The 16,188-nt window shown below is 53.8% G+C and overlaps 6 protein-coding genes across 6 annotated transcripts; 4 read left to right on the top strand and 2 right to left on the bottom strand.

Annotated features, from left to right (window-relative positions):
- Nucleotides 1-249: 249 nt before the first annotated feature.
- On the bottom strand, nucleotides 250-2,500 carry CORC01_11676 (glycosyl hydrolase family 47; the record flags this gene model as incomplete). Its single annotated transcript, XM_022623298.1, has 3 exons — nucleotides 250-441; nucleotides 499-1,838; nucleotides 1,912-2,500. 3 exons carry the CDS (start codon nucleotides 2,498-2,500, stop codon nucleotides 250-252), a joined length of 2,121 nt encoding a protein of 706 aa, XP_022470205.1.
- A 1,193-nt stretch (nucleotides 2,501-3,693) lies between these two features.
- Nucleotides 3,694-4,549, top strand: CORC01_11675 (uncharacterized protein; the record flags this gene model as incomplete). The annotated part of the gene is made up of 3 exons (XM_022623297.1): nucleotides 3,694-4,017; nucleotides 4,072-4,290; nucleotides 4,376-4,549. The coding sequence occupies 3 exons, from the start codon at nucleotides 3,694-3,696 to the stop codon at nucleotides 4,547-4,549; spliced, it is 717 nt and encodes a 238-aa protein (XP_022470204.1).
- Nucleotides 4,550-4,614: 65 nt separating this feature from the next.
- Nucleotides 4,615-5,336, bottom strand: CORC01_11674 (RNA recognition domain-containing protein; the record flags this gene model as incomplete). The annotated part of the gene is made up of 3 exons (XM_022623296.1): nucleotides 4,615-4,926; nucleotides 4,989-5,205; nucleotides 5,254-5,336. The coding sequence occupies 3 exons, from the start codon at nucleotides 5,334-5,336 to the stop codon at nucleotides 4,615-4,617; spliced, it is 612 nt and encodes a 203-aa protein (XP_022470203.1).
- A 594-nt stretch (nucleotides 5,337-5,930) lies between these two features.
- CORC01_11673 (WD repeat domain-containing protein) lies at nucleotides 5,931-7,147 on the top strand (the record flags this gene model as incomplete). Its single annotated transcript, XM_022623295.1, has 3 exons — nucleotides 5,931-6,153; nucleotides 6,225-7,052; nucleotides 7,107-7,147. The coding sequence occupies 3 exons, from the start codon at nucleotides 5,931-5,933 to the stop codon at nucleotides 7,145-7,147; spliced, it is 1,092 nt and encodes a 363-aa protein (XP_022470202.1).
- A 234-nt stretch (nucleotides 7,148-7,381) lies between these two features.
- CORC01_11672 (uncharacterized protein) lies at nucleotides 7,382-8,341 on the top strand (the record flags this gene model as incomplete). Its single annotated transcript, XM_022623294.1, has 2 exons — nucleotides 7,382-7,709; nucleotides 7,767-8,341. 2 exons carry the CDS (start codon nucleotides 7,382-7,384, stop codon nucleotides 8,339-8,341), a joined length of 903 nt encoding a protein of 300 aa, XP_022470201.1.
- Nucleotides 8,342-9,517: 1,176 nt separating this feature from the next.
- CORC01_11671 (uncharacterized protein) lies at nucleotides 9,518-15,993 on the top strand (the record flags this gene model as incomplete). The annotated part of the gene is made up of 2 exons (XM_022623293.1): nucleotides 9,518-15,657; nucleotides 15,726-15,993. The coding sequence occupies 2 exons, from the start codon at nucleotides 9,518-9,520 to the stop codon at nucleotides 15,991-15,993; spliced, it is 6,408 nt and encodes a 2,135-aa protein (XP_022470200.1).
- Between the last annotated feature and the right edge of the window lie 195 nt (nucleotides 15,994-16,188).

The following is a 16,188-nucleotide window of genomic DNA, read 5'->3' as shown; positions in this document are numbered from 1 at the left end:
CCAGCCTCGACCAAGATGGACATTACCGTCAACACATTAGGTACCTACCTGACGTGTAGCTAAATATCTACTCCCTAGGGAAATGGATATGTCGGTCCATGCTTTTGCTTTTTACAATAGCTAAATCATTTTCCCATGCAACGCCAGACTGTGCCGTTTGAATACGATACCTCCAACAACAAAGACATGCTAGTTTATATCACCACGCTCTCCCTGACTCTCATCACAGGCAAGCCTACATTAACGATATCATGCTTGTTCCACTTTTTCCACAATCAGCTTTCCGTTGGCGTCTCTCGGCTTGCGCTTCCAGCCTGTGTTGAATAGTTTGCCCATATCGAAGCGGGGGAACGGGTGCGCTTCCGTGTTGAAGACGACCGTGTCCATGGGCAACAAGTCATCCGGCGAGAACAAGAGATAGAAGTACTTGAGTGTCTCGGCCTGCGCGTGTCATGTGTTAGTTGTTATTGCCCAATCTTCATGCAGACTCCTACTTACCATCCAGAAGCTTTCAAGGTTGTCGCGCACAACTGGAGGGATCGTGTTGGCATTGCTCAAGCTCGTGAAGCCTCCCCCATCCTCGACCGAGGTGTAATTGACAAACGACTTGAACATCTCCCAGCCCCATTCACGGTATTTGATGTCGCCGGTGATTCTCCACATGTAGAAGACGCTCTCAATGGTCTCTGGTCGTTGAAGGTTGTGGACATCTTGAGAGTGAACCTCAAAATCCTGTCGCCACTTGGCATGCGGATCAAGATCAAACTCTTTGGGTGGGTGGTGCGAAGCTGAAGGCGACGCGGGTGGGTCGTCGACATTGAAGTAAGTGATCTCGGCGGCAAGTCCTGTCGCCATCCACTTGTACATGCCCCAGCAGGTCTGCATGAGCTCGCGGGCCAGTTTCATGTCCTCACCTTTCTTCTTGTTCCACGTGGGGAGTTTCCTGGCCTCTGCCTCTGGAATACCTCCCGTCGCTCCCAAAGCAATCGTACCGGGCATGAAGCACACGAGATGATCCATCTTCGGAGACAGCTCATGGTTCAGGCCGGAGGGGCGCTCTCCAAGAACAGTGAATCCAGAGGGCTTGCTGTAAGTGATCAGGTGCTTGCGCACTCCTGCGAGTGCTTCATCCCACATCTCCAGGTAGACGGGCTCCTGCTTATTCGTCTGCAAATACTGCTTGATCAGGTACTCATAGTACGAGTCACCGCGGGAGCCTAGGCGAATATTGTCTCCCCTGAACTCTCCCGTCGTGGCGTAGAGGTAGATAGGGACAAGCCCATCCTGAGCGCCGTTATCATCGACCACCTTCATAACCCGTTCGACCTTGTCCCAGAAGTCCTTTTCGCCCGTGAGCTTGGCCAGGTACTTGAATTCGAGCTGTAGTGTCGTCGTCTCAGCAGTCGACGAGGCGCCGCCATCCGCGTGGGATACAATGCCTTTGTAAGTGGCTAAATTGACGCTCGCGTAGGGAACTCCTGACGGCGAATCAAAAGCACTCATCAAACGATCGGCCAAATCCTTTGCTTTTTCCAAATATAAGTCCTCGCCAGGCGCGCCTGGGTCGTCGTCTTTGATCGCGGCTAGTTCGGGGAACTCGGTTGATAGATAATGCGCAGAGAGAAGGCCGCCGAGCATTCTAATGGTTGTCTCAAAGGTGTTGACGTCTTGATCTTGATCCCATGTCAAGTCTTTAGCAAGCCATTGCCTCGCCTGACTCAGGCGTGATGTCAAATTCATCAGCATCATAGTGTCGAGCGAATCGATGATGATCCAACCGAGTCCCTTGGGTGCCATCTGTCGTCCGGTCTTCGCAATGGGGTGGTACTCGTCGTATCCTGTTAACAAGCTCGGCCATTAGCTTCCCGACTCCATGGACGAACAGCACGTTACAACGAAGGTCAATCTTACCCCAAGCATAGCGCTCGTAGGCGTCCCAGCTGAGCTCAAAGGCCTCAACCACCCTCTCCCGTCTCTTGAGCCAGTCTACCTTCTTGCCCGTGGGCTCAGAAGCACCCAGCCAACCAGTCCATGACGTTGCCGACTCGCGGGCCTTGGAACCCTCGGAGAAGAAGCCAAAGAACCAAAGGCCTGTTACGAAGCATAGCAGGGAGACGAAGATGGAGCGTTTCCGCCGCCAGAGAGGCCGAAACCTCCGGCTTGCGTGGTGGGCATAGGGCTTGTCCTTGTACATGGGAAGCTGGCCCTTGGTGCCCAAGAGGTCTTCTACCCGCCCTTGCACACCGTGGAAGATACCAGAGTTGCCTCCACGGTAGGATCGGTTGTTGGCGGACGCGCCCCAGTATCGATCTTCGAGTACTCGCTGGGGATTGCTAAACGAAGGAACGTTCTTCGGCACATTGAAAGACATGTCGCTCAGCGCAGTGGCTCCGGCCTCGACTGCTTTTTCTTTGATGTTATGGGCAGCTCGAGCGGCCGTGATCTTGAAAACGCTGAGGGCAGAGTTCTGGTGTAGATTGAAAGGGTCGCGAACATTCATATTACGTTCTCAGCATTGTCGCAGTGTGGATCCGGCGGTTTCGAGCAAACGACGTGGGACGGGACGAACAGGTCGCAAACCACGGGCGGTCAACAACCTGGTAGGGAAAAGACCGTGGAAGAGAAATGCAAAGACGGGTGCTCCAGTTCAACCCCCAACAACGAGGCAACAGGAATGGCAGTTGTACTACTGTGATGGGGTGGGATGTAGAAAAGAAAAAGAAAGACAATAGCGACGAACAAGAGACTGAGACTAGGAATCTCGATGATGTGGACTTCCTAACCCAGCCGGAGCGGGCCAGTCAATGACGCCTCACGGCCGCCGCGAAGGCGTTTAACGACCACTTTACCCGCCGACCTACTAATACTGATTTCCTCGCGGTGCACGCTCACTAGTGGAGAGGAAAGGCCGCCCGGCACACAGGAGCAGACTTGCCCTGCTGCCGCCAAACACCCCTGCTGGAGAGGGAAGAGAAAAGGCCACCTGTACTCCGTACGGACTACGGATACCTTACTAGCTACCTTACCACACGACCTACCTCTCCCGGCCACTCCCTATTAAGGTAGGTGGTCGCGGCGGGAGTAGTGAATGGGGACCCTGGCAACCTGGAAACCACGCGTGCCACGGATGGCAATGCCAGCTCGGCTTGGAGCTTGCCCTGTGGTTTTTCTGGCCGGGACAAAGACATGCCGATCCTTCCTTCCGACGTAGTGCAGGGACCGGATTCCTAACGCACGGGCATGGGCACTGGCTGCCACTGCATGACAGCAGGACAATGGAGCTCAAGGGGAGGGAACGAAGGTAAAGTACCTCCAGGCATGAAAGGTCTGTCAAGTTGCGCGCAGTGCCAACACTTAACAGTATCCGTGCCGGCAGTCGAATTAGAGGTCAGGTCGGCGGGGTTCCCAAAGACACACACTCATAAGCACCTCAACTTCAAGCGGGACACGGTCCGGGGAAATAAACGTCTGCCGTATCGAGACCTCCGTCATCGACTCGGTGCATGCTCATATCGTGCGAGTTGATGGAGATAGGATCCTATTTCTACTGCCACGAAAACGCGACGCTTGCCCAACACGACACTGCATCCTCACGAGCCAAGATCTTGGCTATCAATGCCATTTTGACCCCAAATCACGGGAAGAAGGGTAGCGCAAGCGTATATCCGGCTGTTAGGGATCGTCTGCGTCAACATGGCATTCCGGGACTTCCCATTCCTGACGCCAGAGGAATTTTCCGAAATATGCCATCACTTCGATAGCCAGTATTGTCGTGCCACTTTGGGTCCGATGCGACGGCGTTGGAAAATGAGAGTATGCACGGCGCTTGACACACTATTCGCCTCGGGCGTTGAATACACTACATATTTGCAAATTATCCGGCCGCTCGAAGCTACCTTGGACTGCGGCGATCTCTCGTCCGTTCTGGACAATTTCTCATTTGGCGAAGGTGCCTCGGATAAAGACATTCTAGAATTAGACGACGAGGCCATGATTGATGCTGAGGAGTCTGACGAGGTAATTTCCTAGGCTCTGATTGTATGGCACACTGCTCAAATTCACATACGCCAGGCTGCCCTCTCCAAGTCACACGTTCCTGATTCCGGTCACGTCGTCTACGAAGTGCATTTGCATCCCATATACCGGATGCCGTGCCTGTGGTTCACTTTACATGGACTGCCGGCCGAAGAGCCTGCATTTAACCTAGACACCGTCTTTCGAAGACTTGTGCCCGATCAGTTCAAGGATGCTCTCCGAAGAACGAGCGGCATCGGAGGAATCTCCGGCGATGTAAGTGGGCATCAGCTGCGGACCAGTCAATTAAATCTTCTGAAAGAGACCGTCTGTAGGTCTATACTAACAATCGAGGTTGCAGCACCACCCCCTCACGGGATTACCGTCATTCTTCATCCATCCATGCCTGCTCGGGGACGCAATGTCGGGGTTCAACTGTTCCAAGGAGCAGTACATGATGCTGTGGCTCGGCCTGGTTGGCGGATGCGTGGGGCTCTGGGTGCCCAAAGAGATGGCCATGGAATCAACCGGCTGAAGCTCGCAGCCAGGACCCTCCGCCTTCTTTCACCCTGTTTTAACTGAAAGGCAAGGCAGGGGTCATTAATCGTCGTCGCTGTCCTCTTCCATGGCAACATCACTGTCCTCATCTTCTTCCTCGTCTCTTGTCCGCTTCTGGCCTCTTGCATCGGCTGTCTGGGCGTCGGCCATGGGTTGGTCACCCCCAGCTGCTGGCTTCGCCGCTGCGGCCGCTCCGGCCGCTCCTGATGCGGCGCCAGGTGCCGGAGCGTTGAAGATGCTCTTCTGGAGATCCGTTACTTCGGTGCTGGAGGCTCCTGCTGTCGAGTTTGGAATCTTGTACGTGCCGTCCAATTTCGCGACGAAATCAGACTTGGACTTGGCGTACTGAACAGTCTGTTCCCGGTCTCGTCAGCAAACGTCTCTCATAACCGAACACCACTCTAGGGGGCGCATACCAAGGGTCGACCAAGAAATTCAAAGCCTTCGAGAGAGCGCATGGCCTGGGTTGCTGTCTGGATGTCGCGGAAGGTGATGTGGGCTTGTCCACGCATCTTCATGGTCTTCATGGCCACGATATCGAGAATGGGACCGTACGTGGAGAACAGCAAGTAAAGTTCGGTTCTTAAGTCGGCTTTTTGTATCTTGTTGGATGGAAGGTTTGTAACATAGAGCCTACAAAAATGAGCGAGTGCCTCTTGTTTATCGGGTTTCCCGACTTACGTCTGGTTGGGAGCGACAGTCGCAACTTTGGCGGGTAGTGATGCGTTTGGCGCGAGGCCGCGGGGAGGAGCGACCGCTGCCATTGTGCAATACGGTAAACGAAAGCGTAAGAGGTTGTAAGCTCTTCGTGGGGATCGTCGGGTGTTCCGCGTGGTGTACTAGGCGTGAGTGTGATTTCGAGGTGGCGCGTAGCGAATTCGTCGTCGTGGAATCGTCGCGGTTTCGATTTTTTGTGATGAACGTCCGGCCACCGCACTTTAGTTGGTTGAACAGCCTTTGGAGCTTCACTGCTAGCGCCGCCAATCGATTCCAAGGACACCAGGGTGTGGCCTTAGGTTCTGAGCGGTGCGCGACGTCGAGCGGTGCGAATGCCATGCTGCCCTGTCGGAAGACCTACGTATGCCCCTCTCCGCCCCACCATTGTGCACCTCCCACCTCCGGCCCTACTGTGTACTCCGTACAGGTACGCAGCAATATATGCATTGCATGCACCTTACGTATGTATTGCCTGGGGGTAGATACCTTGCCATGCTTGGACGGCTAGCACTGCCTCAAGCGACAACTTCGTCTGCCAACATCTCCAACTCTTCTCTTTCCATTCTCCCTCAACAACCTCCGATCTTTTCAAGATAGTGATAGTAGAGAGCTATACTCCTATCACAAAGTAATCATCCATCATGGCGGCCCCTCAGGTTCACCATCTCTTCCACGCGCCCATCGCGGACCATTCATTCTCCGCCGACCGCCAGACGCTGGCTATCGCTCGCGATTCCACCATTGAGCTCTACGGGCCTACGGGGAACTCTTTCAAGCTCAAGGATGAGCTCAAGGGACACGACAAGACCGTCACGAGTGTCGATATTGCCCCCAAAAGCGGCCGCATTGTCTCCTGCTCCCAAGGTATGTCAATGCGCGCCGACTCTTTTTATACTGTTTCCGAGCCGAGAACAGCACCTGACCTTTTGCGACAGACCGCAATGCCCTCGTCTGGGAGCCATCGCCGACCGGATACAAGCCCACACTTGTCCTGCTTCGAATCAGCCGCGCCGCGACCTTTGTGCGATGGTCTCCCTCCGAAACCAAATTCGCGGTCGGCTCGGGCGACCGCGTAATTGCCGTCTGCTACTTTGAAGAGGAGAACGATTGGTGGGTATCGAAGCACCTGAAGAAGCCCATCCGCAGCACCATCACATCCGTCGCATGGCACCCCAACTCCGTTCTTCTTGCCGCCGGATCCACCGACGCCCACGCCAGGGTTCTTTCTAGCTTCATCAAGGGCGTCGACGCCCGCCCCGAGCCGACCGCTTGGGGTGAACGGTTGCCATTCAATACCGTTTGTGGAGAGTACTTGAACAACTCTGCCGGTTGGGTGCACTCTGTCTCCTTCTCGCCGAGCGGAAACGCCCTGGCCTTTGCCGCTCACGACAGCAGCATTACCGTCGTGTACCCTAGTGCCCCTGAACAGCCTCCTCGGGCCGTCGTCACCATCTCCACCCAGCTGCTGCCCTTCATGAGCCTTCTGTGGAGCTCAGAGGATGAGATCATTGCCGCAGGCTACGACTGTGAGGCTTTCCGCTTCAAGGGCGGCGAAGGCGGCTGGGGTCTCGCTGGAACCCTTGAATCAAAGGGCCGACCCGGCCTTAGCGACGCCCGCGAAGAGTCTGCGCTGAACATGTTCAGGCAGATGGATCTCAAGGGCAAGGCCACCGATGACACTAAGCTGAAGACGGTGCACCAGAACACTGTCACCACACTTCGTTCCTACGAGGAGTCTGGCGGTAACCTGACAAAGTTTACTTGTAAGTGTTTCATTCCCTTTATTTTCTGGCGTCCAATGCTAACTGGAGATGAAGCCAGTGGTGTCGACGGGAGAATCGTCATTTGGAGCACTTAGACTACCTTTGATAGCAAGCCTTTAACGGAATACCACACTGTTTCAGTTTCTTACCTCTTTGTTTTGAATTCACTTGCCAGAATCTAGTGATACGTTCTCGACGGTTCTTTCCTTCGAGAATGTCAATGAAGGGGCCTCTATTCGTTCTGTATCAGACTTCATACAAATATGCGAACTATGGGCCCTCTAACTCAAGCAGACCTTCCACAACAACGATAATACTCTACATTCGACATGGAACAGTACAGTACAGAACCCGAGCCTCAGCGCTCACCCAGCACATTCATCTACAGTCTTCCGATTAGACTAAACAATCAGGATTCCGCGACTAATACGAACTCAACGACTGCACAACTTCCCACGGCGCCGGCTCGTCCCTCTTCGCAACTTAACGCCAGTTCTCTCCTGGAATGGCGCGCTGTTGATGGGCGCGAGATCATGAGCAGGCCACTTTCGCCGATGACTGTGCAAATCCTAAGCCAAAGATACGTGGCTGCAGACTACCGCACCGTTTTGCCGCTTAGTTCCACAGAAGCCGTCATGGACACAGAGTCAGCTTCCGGGACGCCAGAGAACTTGAGAGCCTCGAGTAGCAGCATCGATGTGGCTTCTCTGTCAGAAAGGGAGAGGCATACTATGGCGGCCAGGATTCGCCAAGTCTGCGACATTTGTCTACGAGCCACCAAGAGGTACCTCGAACAACGACACAGAAACTTTCGCATTCGGAATACCTCATTCTCACTCAACTCGAACGGTCCCGTGACGCGCGGCTACCCTTCGAGGGTTGCTCTCACGGCCTTTCGCAGCGGTGCACACCATCAATCTATGCGCCTAAACCCGTATTTTGATTCTCGCCCTCTTCCAGCGATTCCAGTCTCCCCCGACGGGACGCCGAATGGAATTCTGCTGGCTAAAATCACCCGGATTTGCGATTATCTCTGGGCGCTCGCTTTACGAGACAGACTGGTGTTGCCGGGCACGGAGCGGGAGACAGTGGCAAACATGGCGCAGCTGCTGGAGTGGGCAGAGGTGGTCGCGGGGTGTGGAAATCGCAGCGAACTTACCGAATCAGCTATCGACAGGCTGGACTTGCTGCATTTATTCCAAGCTGCAAGCAGTCTGTGCAGCTGGTTTGGTGACAGTGAAGGGGAAGCACGACTGAGAGAAGTGGAGAGAGCGCTGTTTGATGTGTGATGTTGTCCTTCAGGTCTGGGGTGGCATAGACTCATGGATGGATGGATCGGTATCTCATGCGGTGTCGGCAAGTTTAGAAGCTCAGCGTAGGGAATTGGTACCTATGAAATGTCTCGAGTTGTCCCACGTCAACAGTCGAACTGCAGAGACCGTCTGGTATGTCCCGTCATGTGGCTTACGAGGAGGGAGTTGAGTAAATCAAGACCAGTCGAACTCCTAGTCCGCAAGACTCTTTTGAGGTGTGGACAGAGTGGATTGTAAGAATGTCAGACTAGAATGCGATGCTGAGCCAGGGCATCAAACCACGGTTTTTTTTTTCTGTGTCTCGAAAGGTATGGTAATGTTGTCAGTCAATGGATCCGTTTTCTCGGGCGACACAAATAGGGAGATTGTTGTCTTTGGCGTGTCATCAATTTCGTGCTGCCCCTCGATTGGTAAGGTATGACAGTGGGGTCAAAGCAAGCACATGCAGCTACCTAACTACTTGAGCTAAGGTCCCTCACCGAAACTCCTCCCAAGTACACAGGCTTATTGGCATGGTGAACAGCACCAGCAAACAAAACCCGGGCGTCGTACCGCCCAAACGGGAGATACCCATGCCCCTGCCACCTCTTCACTCTCTCCAACTCAAACGTTGTCTCCCGCTGATCTAACCCAACCCCACCAAACGCGCCAGCACCTCTCAGCTTCCGCCTGAGTGTGCTTGTGCTTGTGCTCTGCCGGGCCCTCACTGTCAACCACCTTCCAACAACACATCCATTGCCACCCTTTTTTTTTTTTTTCCTTTGGGAAGGAAACGTCACCTTTATTGCCTGTGAAGACCCCTTCTGGATTTCTGATCATCGGTAAACACTTCCCGCAGTCTTCCGAGTCTCGTTGCCATTTATATCCAAGGTACCTTCCAGGTGCTTAATACTATCTTGGCTGTCTCGTCCGTCCTCCAGTCCACACCAGCTTACTACTCAACCCGTACAAGCGACCCGCCGCTATTTGCCAAAAGGACCCCGCCAGAGCTCTACGCAACCTCGCACATCACCGGGTGCCAGAAACCTCGACCACCCTCGATACACTCCCCGTTTGCGAGCAAACCCCTCCCTCTTGCTGAGAATCCGACTCTTGCCCACGACGAAAGCCGAGCGAGAAAGCCATGACCGGTCCCTTATAATGGAAACCCCCATGTCAACTCAAGAGCGCCAGCTCTGTGAGTTTCTCAGAGAGCTCCCCGCGAGATGGAACTACGAGTACGACGACCAAGCACACCACGACCTGTTGGAAAGTCTTTTCTGGTCTCTGGCAGGAGGCGAACGATACATGCCCCTCTTCTTCCCCTCCGGACGCCCTTCGCACAATCACAAACTACATGATGCGCAGGGTGCAGAGGAAGGCGCCGAATACACCGAAGCCGCCCGTGGCAAGCGATGCGGCCATATCTTCAAGCCAGGAGAAGCCTCTTACTCCTGCAGAACCTGCAGTACCGATGACACTTGCGTCCTCTGCAGCCGATGCTTCGATTCGACCGACCACGCCGGCCACATGGTTCGCATCAGCATTTCCGTCGGCAACAGTGGTTGCTGCGACTGTGGTGACGACGAGGCCTGGCGGCTCCCCATGTTCTGTACTATCCACTCCGAGACGAACCCGGAGAAGGGCGAGGGTAAGGGAAAGGAACCGGTGGGTCTTCCCGAGGACCTGGTGCAGAACATGCAAATGACAATCGGCCGTGTCTTTGACTACATCTGCGACGTTATATCTTGCTCGCCAGAGCAGCTGCGCCAGGGAAAGACGGCCGATTCTATTCAAGCCGACGAAGAACTTTCGCGTCTGTCTCCAAGCATCTACGGCGAAGGCCCCTCGGGGCATCCGGAATATGCGCTGGTCCTCTGGAACGATGAGAAGCACACGGTGGAGGACGTGCAGAATCAGATTGCGCGGGCTTGCAGAACAACAGAGGCTCAGGCTCTGGAGCGCGCTACCGAGACGGACCTAATTGGCCGCAGCATTTTGAAGCGGCTCGATGACCTTGACGCTCTTCTTGAGATGGCCACCAAATTGGAGCATATCAAGGTCACCGTTACCATTAGGTCATCTCGTGATACGTTCCGTGAGCAGATGTGCGGAGCTATGATCGAGTGGCTCAGCGACATATCGGGTTGCAGTGTCGGAACAGACCACACTATTCTGCGAAACACGGTCTGCCAGGAGATGATGAAACCTTGGAGGAAGGGCAGTCCTGGTAGTCATGCCATCGTGGGGAAGGATGGCATTTACGATGAAGAGAGGTTCTTGAGAAATCTCGAGCAGTCTCAGTCTTTCACGCAACATGTCTTGTTACAAATGCAGCGTATAGCGGCTCAACAGCAGACAAGAGCCATGGACGGAAGTGATGATGAGGATATCGACATGGGCAGAGGCAACGGCACTCCGGATAGTGACGCGGGCGACGATGATGATGACGACGACATGGACGACGACGACATTATGATGGTGGATGTTCGGGCTGATGGGCCGGGGGATATCGGCCTCGAATGGCGTGGCAACGATCAAGCTTTGGAAGAAGATGAAGCTACTATGGCCGGTTATCCGCCTCCTCCGCCCCCACCCGCAGCTGCACGCCGGTCCGCCAGAGATCGTGATCTGACGCCGTCGGATTCCGACACTGCTGAACCCTTGATTGCACCCGCAATATACGCCAAGGCCAACTTGGAAATCCCCAAAACACCTGGCCAGGGTGAGAAGGCGCCCTCGCCGAAGCCAGGTAGGTACTGGCTTGAAACTCCTCCCGGGTACATGAACCGTGAGAACGTTCCCCCGGCGGAAGACGTCTTCCAAAGGGTTCGTCTCGATTGGCTCATTCTCTTCGACCTTCGCATGTGGAAGAAAGTACGCAACGACCTTCGATCCCTCTACATTTCGACTGTTGTTTCTATACCCGAATTCAAGCGCATATTAGGCCTGCGATTTGCCGGATTGTACACAACACTGGCTCAACTCTACCTGATTGGAGATAGAGAGCCAGATCACTCCATCATCAACTTGTCTCTTCAGATGCTCACGGCACCGTCGATTACTGCAGAGATTGTGGAACGCGGCAATTTCATGACGAGCTTGCTCGCCATCTTCTATACGTTCCTCACCACTAGACAGGTGGGTTACCCATGGGATGTCTCGTCCAATGCTGTCCTCGCATTCGATTCCGGTTCAGTGACGAATCGGCGCATGTACCACTTCTATCTGGATTTGAAGTATCTTTTCGGCTCGCCAAATGTACAGGAGAAGCTGCGCACCGAGGAGAGATATCTCTTACAATTTCTGGACCTTGTGAAGCTACACCAAGGAATTGGGCCAAACGTCCGTGCTATTGGGGAGCATGTCGAATACGAAACGGACAGCTGGATAACGGCCTCGCTGGTGACACGCGAAATCAACAGACTCTCTCGACAGCTTGCAGACGCGTACAGGAATGTGCCGGATAACGAGGCCCACTTTGTCGCCCAGGCCATCAGATTGACAGCAAAGGCTGTTATTCTTCATTCTATTGGTGCCGAACGCCATCGGTTCAAGCAGGCGGAGATAAAGGAAGAGGTCAAGTTCAAAACTCTTGGCGATTTCGAGTTTGACAATGAGTCAGCGCGGTACGAGGTCGTGAAGTTTACCGTTGAGGAGGACCCCATTAGCTTCCACCATGCCCTCCACTACACGCTCTCATGGTTGGTAGAGTGCGGGAAGTCTCTCCCTGCCTCGAGCATGCGAGCTCTATTGAGCTTCACAACGCAAGACCTGAGAGTTCCTCCCCGCTCCATGGGCCGCAAGGTCATGCCAAGAAGGGACAATTCGCCGGAAGATAATCTCATGGCTGCGTTCGATTACCCCCTTCGAGTTTGCGCTTGGTTGGCGCAGATAAAGGCGAACATGTGGGTTCGCAATGGCATTAGTCTGCGTCACCAGGCGGCGACATATCGTGGAGTCAGCCAAAGAGATGTTTCGCACCATCGAGATATCTTTTTGCTCCAGACTGCCATGGTTACCGCTGATCCTAGCCGCGTCCTCGCATCCATTATTGATCGATTCGGCATGGAGAAATGGGTCAAGGGCTTTTTTGAACAAAAATCGGCGGCACAAGACGATGCGCAACATTTGGACGTGGTTGAAGACATGATTCACCTCTTGATCGTGTTGCTGAGTGATCGCACATCATTGATTGCCTCCGAGGACGAGCCCAACGCTAATGTTCTCGCCATTCGCCGCGATCTCACCCACATCCTATGCTTCAAGCCCCTCTCGTTCAACGAAATCAGCAACAAGCTGCCCGAGAAGTGGCAGGAGCAAGAAGATTTCCATCGTGTGCTTGATGAAATGGCTTCATTCAAGCCTCCAGAGGGTGTCTCCGACGTCGGCACTTTTGAGTTGCGACCCGAGTTCGTTGAGCACATTGATCCTTACATTGCCCACTATAATAAGAATCAGCGTGAGGAGTCCGAGTTGGCCTACCGCAAGAAGATGGCCATCAAGACTGGGAAGCCGGTCGAAGAAATTGTGTACGAGCCCAAACTTCGATCTATTCCCTCGGGACTCTTCAAAGATCTCGCTGCATTCACCAGCACCGGCATGTTTGCCCAGGTCATCTACTACTCCTTGCTCTATCCGCTAGTTGCCGCCAGACTTACGCCAAGTGTACCATCTACTCGGACTGAGACTTTCCTCCAGGTCGTCCTCCACCTGATTCTGATTGCAATTTCCGAGGACAAGGCGGACGAGAGTGACATGACGGAGGAATCACTCAACTCATTTGTCTTTATTTCTCTGACACGCACAGCCCGAAGCAACTTCATGCAAGAAGCGCCGAATGCGAAGACCATCGTCGCGTTGCTGGACATGATGTCTACCAAGGAAGAGTTCAAGGCATGCCATCCCAAGATTGCTCTCATCTTGAAGCGGATGCGACAAAAGCGCCCGCGCAACTTCGAGAACGCCTATGTCCGGCTGGGCGTATCGGTTGACCGCATCGACACTGCATCTCCAGCGAACAACTCTGCAGAGGAAGAGCGCGAGCGCAAGAAGAAGGCCGCGCTCAGTCGGCAGGCCAAGGTCATGGCCCAGTTCCAGCAGCAACAGAAGAGCTTTCTGGAAAATCAGGGCAACATTGACTGGGGCTCAGATCTCGAAGATGAGGAAGAGGCCGAGCAGAATGCTGACCGGAAGAACAATTGGAAATATCCCACTGGCACCTGCATTCTGTGTCAAGAAGATACGGATGATCGCCGTCTTTACGGAACTTTTGCTCTCTTCAACGAGAGTCACATTCTGCGACAGACGGATTTGCAGGATCCTGATTTCGTGAGAGAAGCCTTCCACACACCATCCAGCCTGGATCGCTCTGCAGAAGATATCCGGCCGTTCGGGGTTGCTCACGAGAATCGACAAGAGGTCACAAAGGTCAACGCTCAAGGTGAGAAATTCGTTGCGGAACGTCAAACAATCGGCAAGGGATTCCCATCTAATCTCTCACGACCCGGACCGGTCTCAACTGGTTGCGGCCACATGATGCACTACAGCTGCTTCGAAATGTACTTTGATGCGACAAACCGGCGACACCATCACCAAATTGCCAGACATCATCCCGAGAACCTTAGAAGACAGGAGTTTGTCTGTCCGCTATGCAAAGCTCTAGGAAACGCATTCTTGCCTATCATCTGGAAGGGGCAAGAAGAGTGCTTCCCAGGGCCCCTCCAATCCCAACGCATCTTTACAGACTTCCTAGACGCTCAAATGCGATCCGCTTACTACGTCCTTGGCGCGAATCGCCCGCTCGACCAAATTCAGGCAGGTTTCGCCAACTATACCGCAGGACAAGTCACAGGTTCACTGGCAGAGAAGGCATCTCAGCTACTCGAAGAAGCATGGTCGGCTGATGAGTCGGGCCTGGATTCTGTGATTGTCAATACGCCACTGACATCTGTATTCCCGGCAGCCAGCACGCCGGTCTCCAACCGTCGTTCTGTGCAGAGTGACGGCTCAACTCTCATGACCGAATTGGCCAAGGTGTACCGTCGTCTTCGCGACACTGTACGGTCTAATAACTTTGAGACTTGCCACGAAAGGCTCATCATCGAGCTGCGAGAAAAGAACGAGCTGTGCCACAGCGATGTTCTGGCTAAACTGGTTGGGTACTCGACCTCGGCTGCAGAGATCCAGCAGCGTGGTACCGAAGCCCAGTACGGTATGACGCTCCTGGAGAAGATTCCCGAGCAGAGCTTGACGCACCTGCGCATCTTGGCAGAGACAGCTACTGCGTACAGGGCCGTCGGTGGTCTCAAGGCTGGCGGAGACAACTGGATCGACGAAGAATTCCGCCTGGATAGCGAGCAGCAACACGTTCAGCTCTTCGTCTCGCAGTACTTTGGACAGGAGACGGAACACGTCAGACGTCCCATTGACATTTACCCGCCGTTACTTGGCCAGGATGCCTTCATCTTCTTCACCGAGTGTGTGTTTGGTGTCATACCCGCTCAGAACTTTGACGTCACACATATCTTGAGACTTTGTTATCTTGCGGAGATTGTCAAAATTGTCTACCACATGGGACGCAATATTCCGGTATCCACTTGGGTTAACCATCTCCTCAACAGCGGAACGCAAGACCCGGCACTGAAGAACTTTGCTGAGTTCTGCCTTGCAATTACCAAGACTGGCATGGAGATCAACGTATCGCACCATGAGATGCCAGCGGATCTTGGCGAGAACCGCGGCTTCGGTCAGCCGGAGTTGGACAACCTCGAGGGCTACTACACGTTTGTCAAGAAATATGCTCTGACTTTCCTCAGGAAGAGCGTCATTCTTCTGTACATCAAGTATGGGGTGGATTTCAACAGTCATGTTTCTCCCCAGCCAGACGCGGACGAGTTAGACCGCCTCACGGAAGTACTTCGGGTACCAACCTTTGACGAGATGTGTGCCGCCATCACCGACCACGGCCCCACTTGCGGTTGGCCTGCTTCGACGACGAGTCTGGTCAGCGGATGGATTAGACATCAGATCATGTGGCCAGGCGACGCCGATCGCAAGCTCCCGAAATCTGCGCTCATCAGTCACCCGGGCATCTTCGAGCTGGTGGGACTGCCGAAGAACTATGATGCTCTTATCGAGGAGGCCACTCGACGCAAGTGTCCGACAACAGGAAAGGACGTCTCGGATCCTATGATTTGCCTGCTCTGTGGAGAGGTCTTTTGTGGCCAAGCAGTCTGCTGTCTCAAGGAGGAGACGTCATCTGGTGATCGTGAGCCGCAGAGGATTGGCGGATCGCAACAACACATGCGAAAGTAAGTCTTTGCGATGATTCCGTGATGGTAAAACCACACCCAGACTAATCAAACTCTCCGTGCCTCAGGTGTCAGGGGAACATTGGCCTCTTCCTCAATATCCGCAAGTGCTGCATCTTTTACTTGTTCCGGTTATCGGGATCCTTCAGCAGCGCGCCTTACATTGACAAGTACGGCGAGACGGATCTGGGCCTACGCCACGGTCGCCAGCTATTTTTGAACCAGAGGCGGTACGACTCCATGCTGAGGACCACGTTCCTGAGTCACGGCATTCCGAGCTTCATTAGTCGTAAGCTGGAGGCGGAGATTAACAATGGTGGTTGGGAGACGATTTGATTCCGTCGGATGCATCCGGATGAAGTGACGATCGAGGTTGAGCGCTTGAGGGAATGAGCCCGACGCCTGAAGAGATGTGAGGCTCAGTGGTCAAAGATACAGTTTCTTTTTTTTCGACGTTGCAGGTGGGAAGCCAAGCATAGACATGCATCTTTGACATTCTGTTTATTTCTCATCGCTAGAACACATTAGAAC

Source organism: Colletotrichum orchidophilum (assembly GCF_001831195.1).
Source record: "Colletotrichum orchidophilum strain IMI 309357 chromosome Unknown Scaffold_130.1, whole genome shotgun sequence".
Taxonomy (NCBI): Eukaryota; Fungi; Ascomycota; class Sordariomycetes; order Glomerellales; family Glomerellaceae; genus Colletotrichum; species Colletotrichum orchidophilum.
The sequence above is the reverse complement of the archived record's forward strand: the minus strand, read 5'-3'. Positions and strand labels throughout refer to the sequence as shown.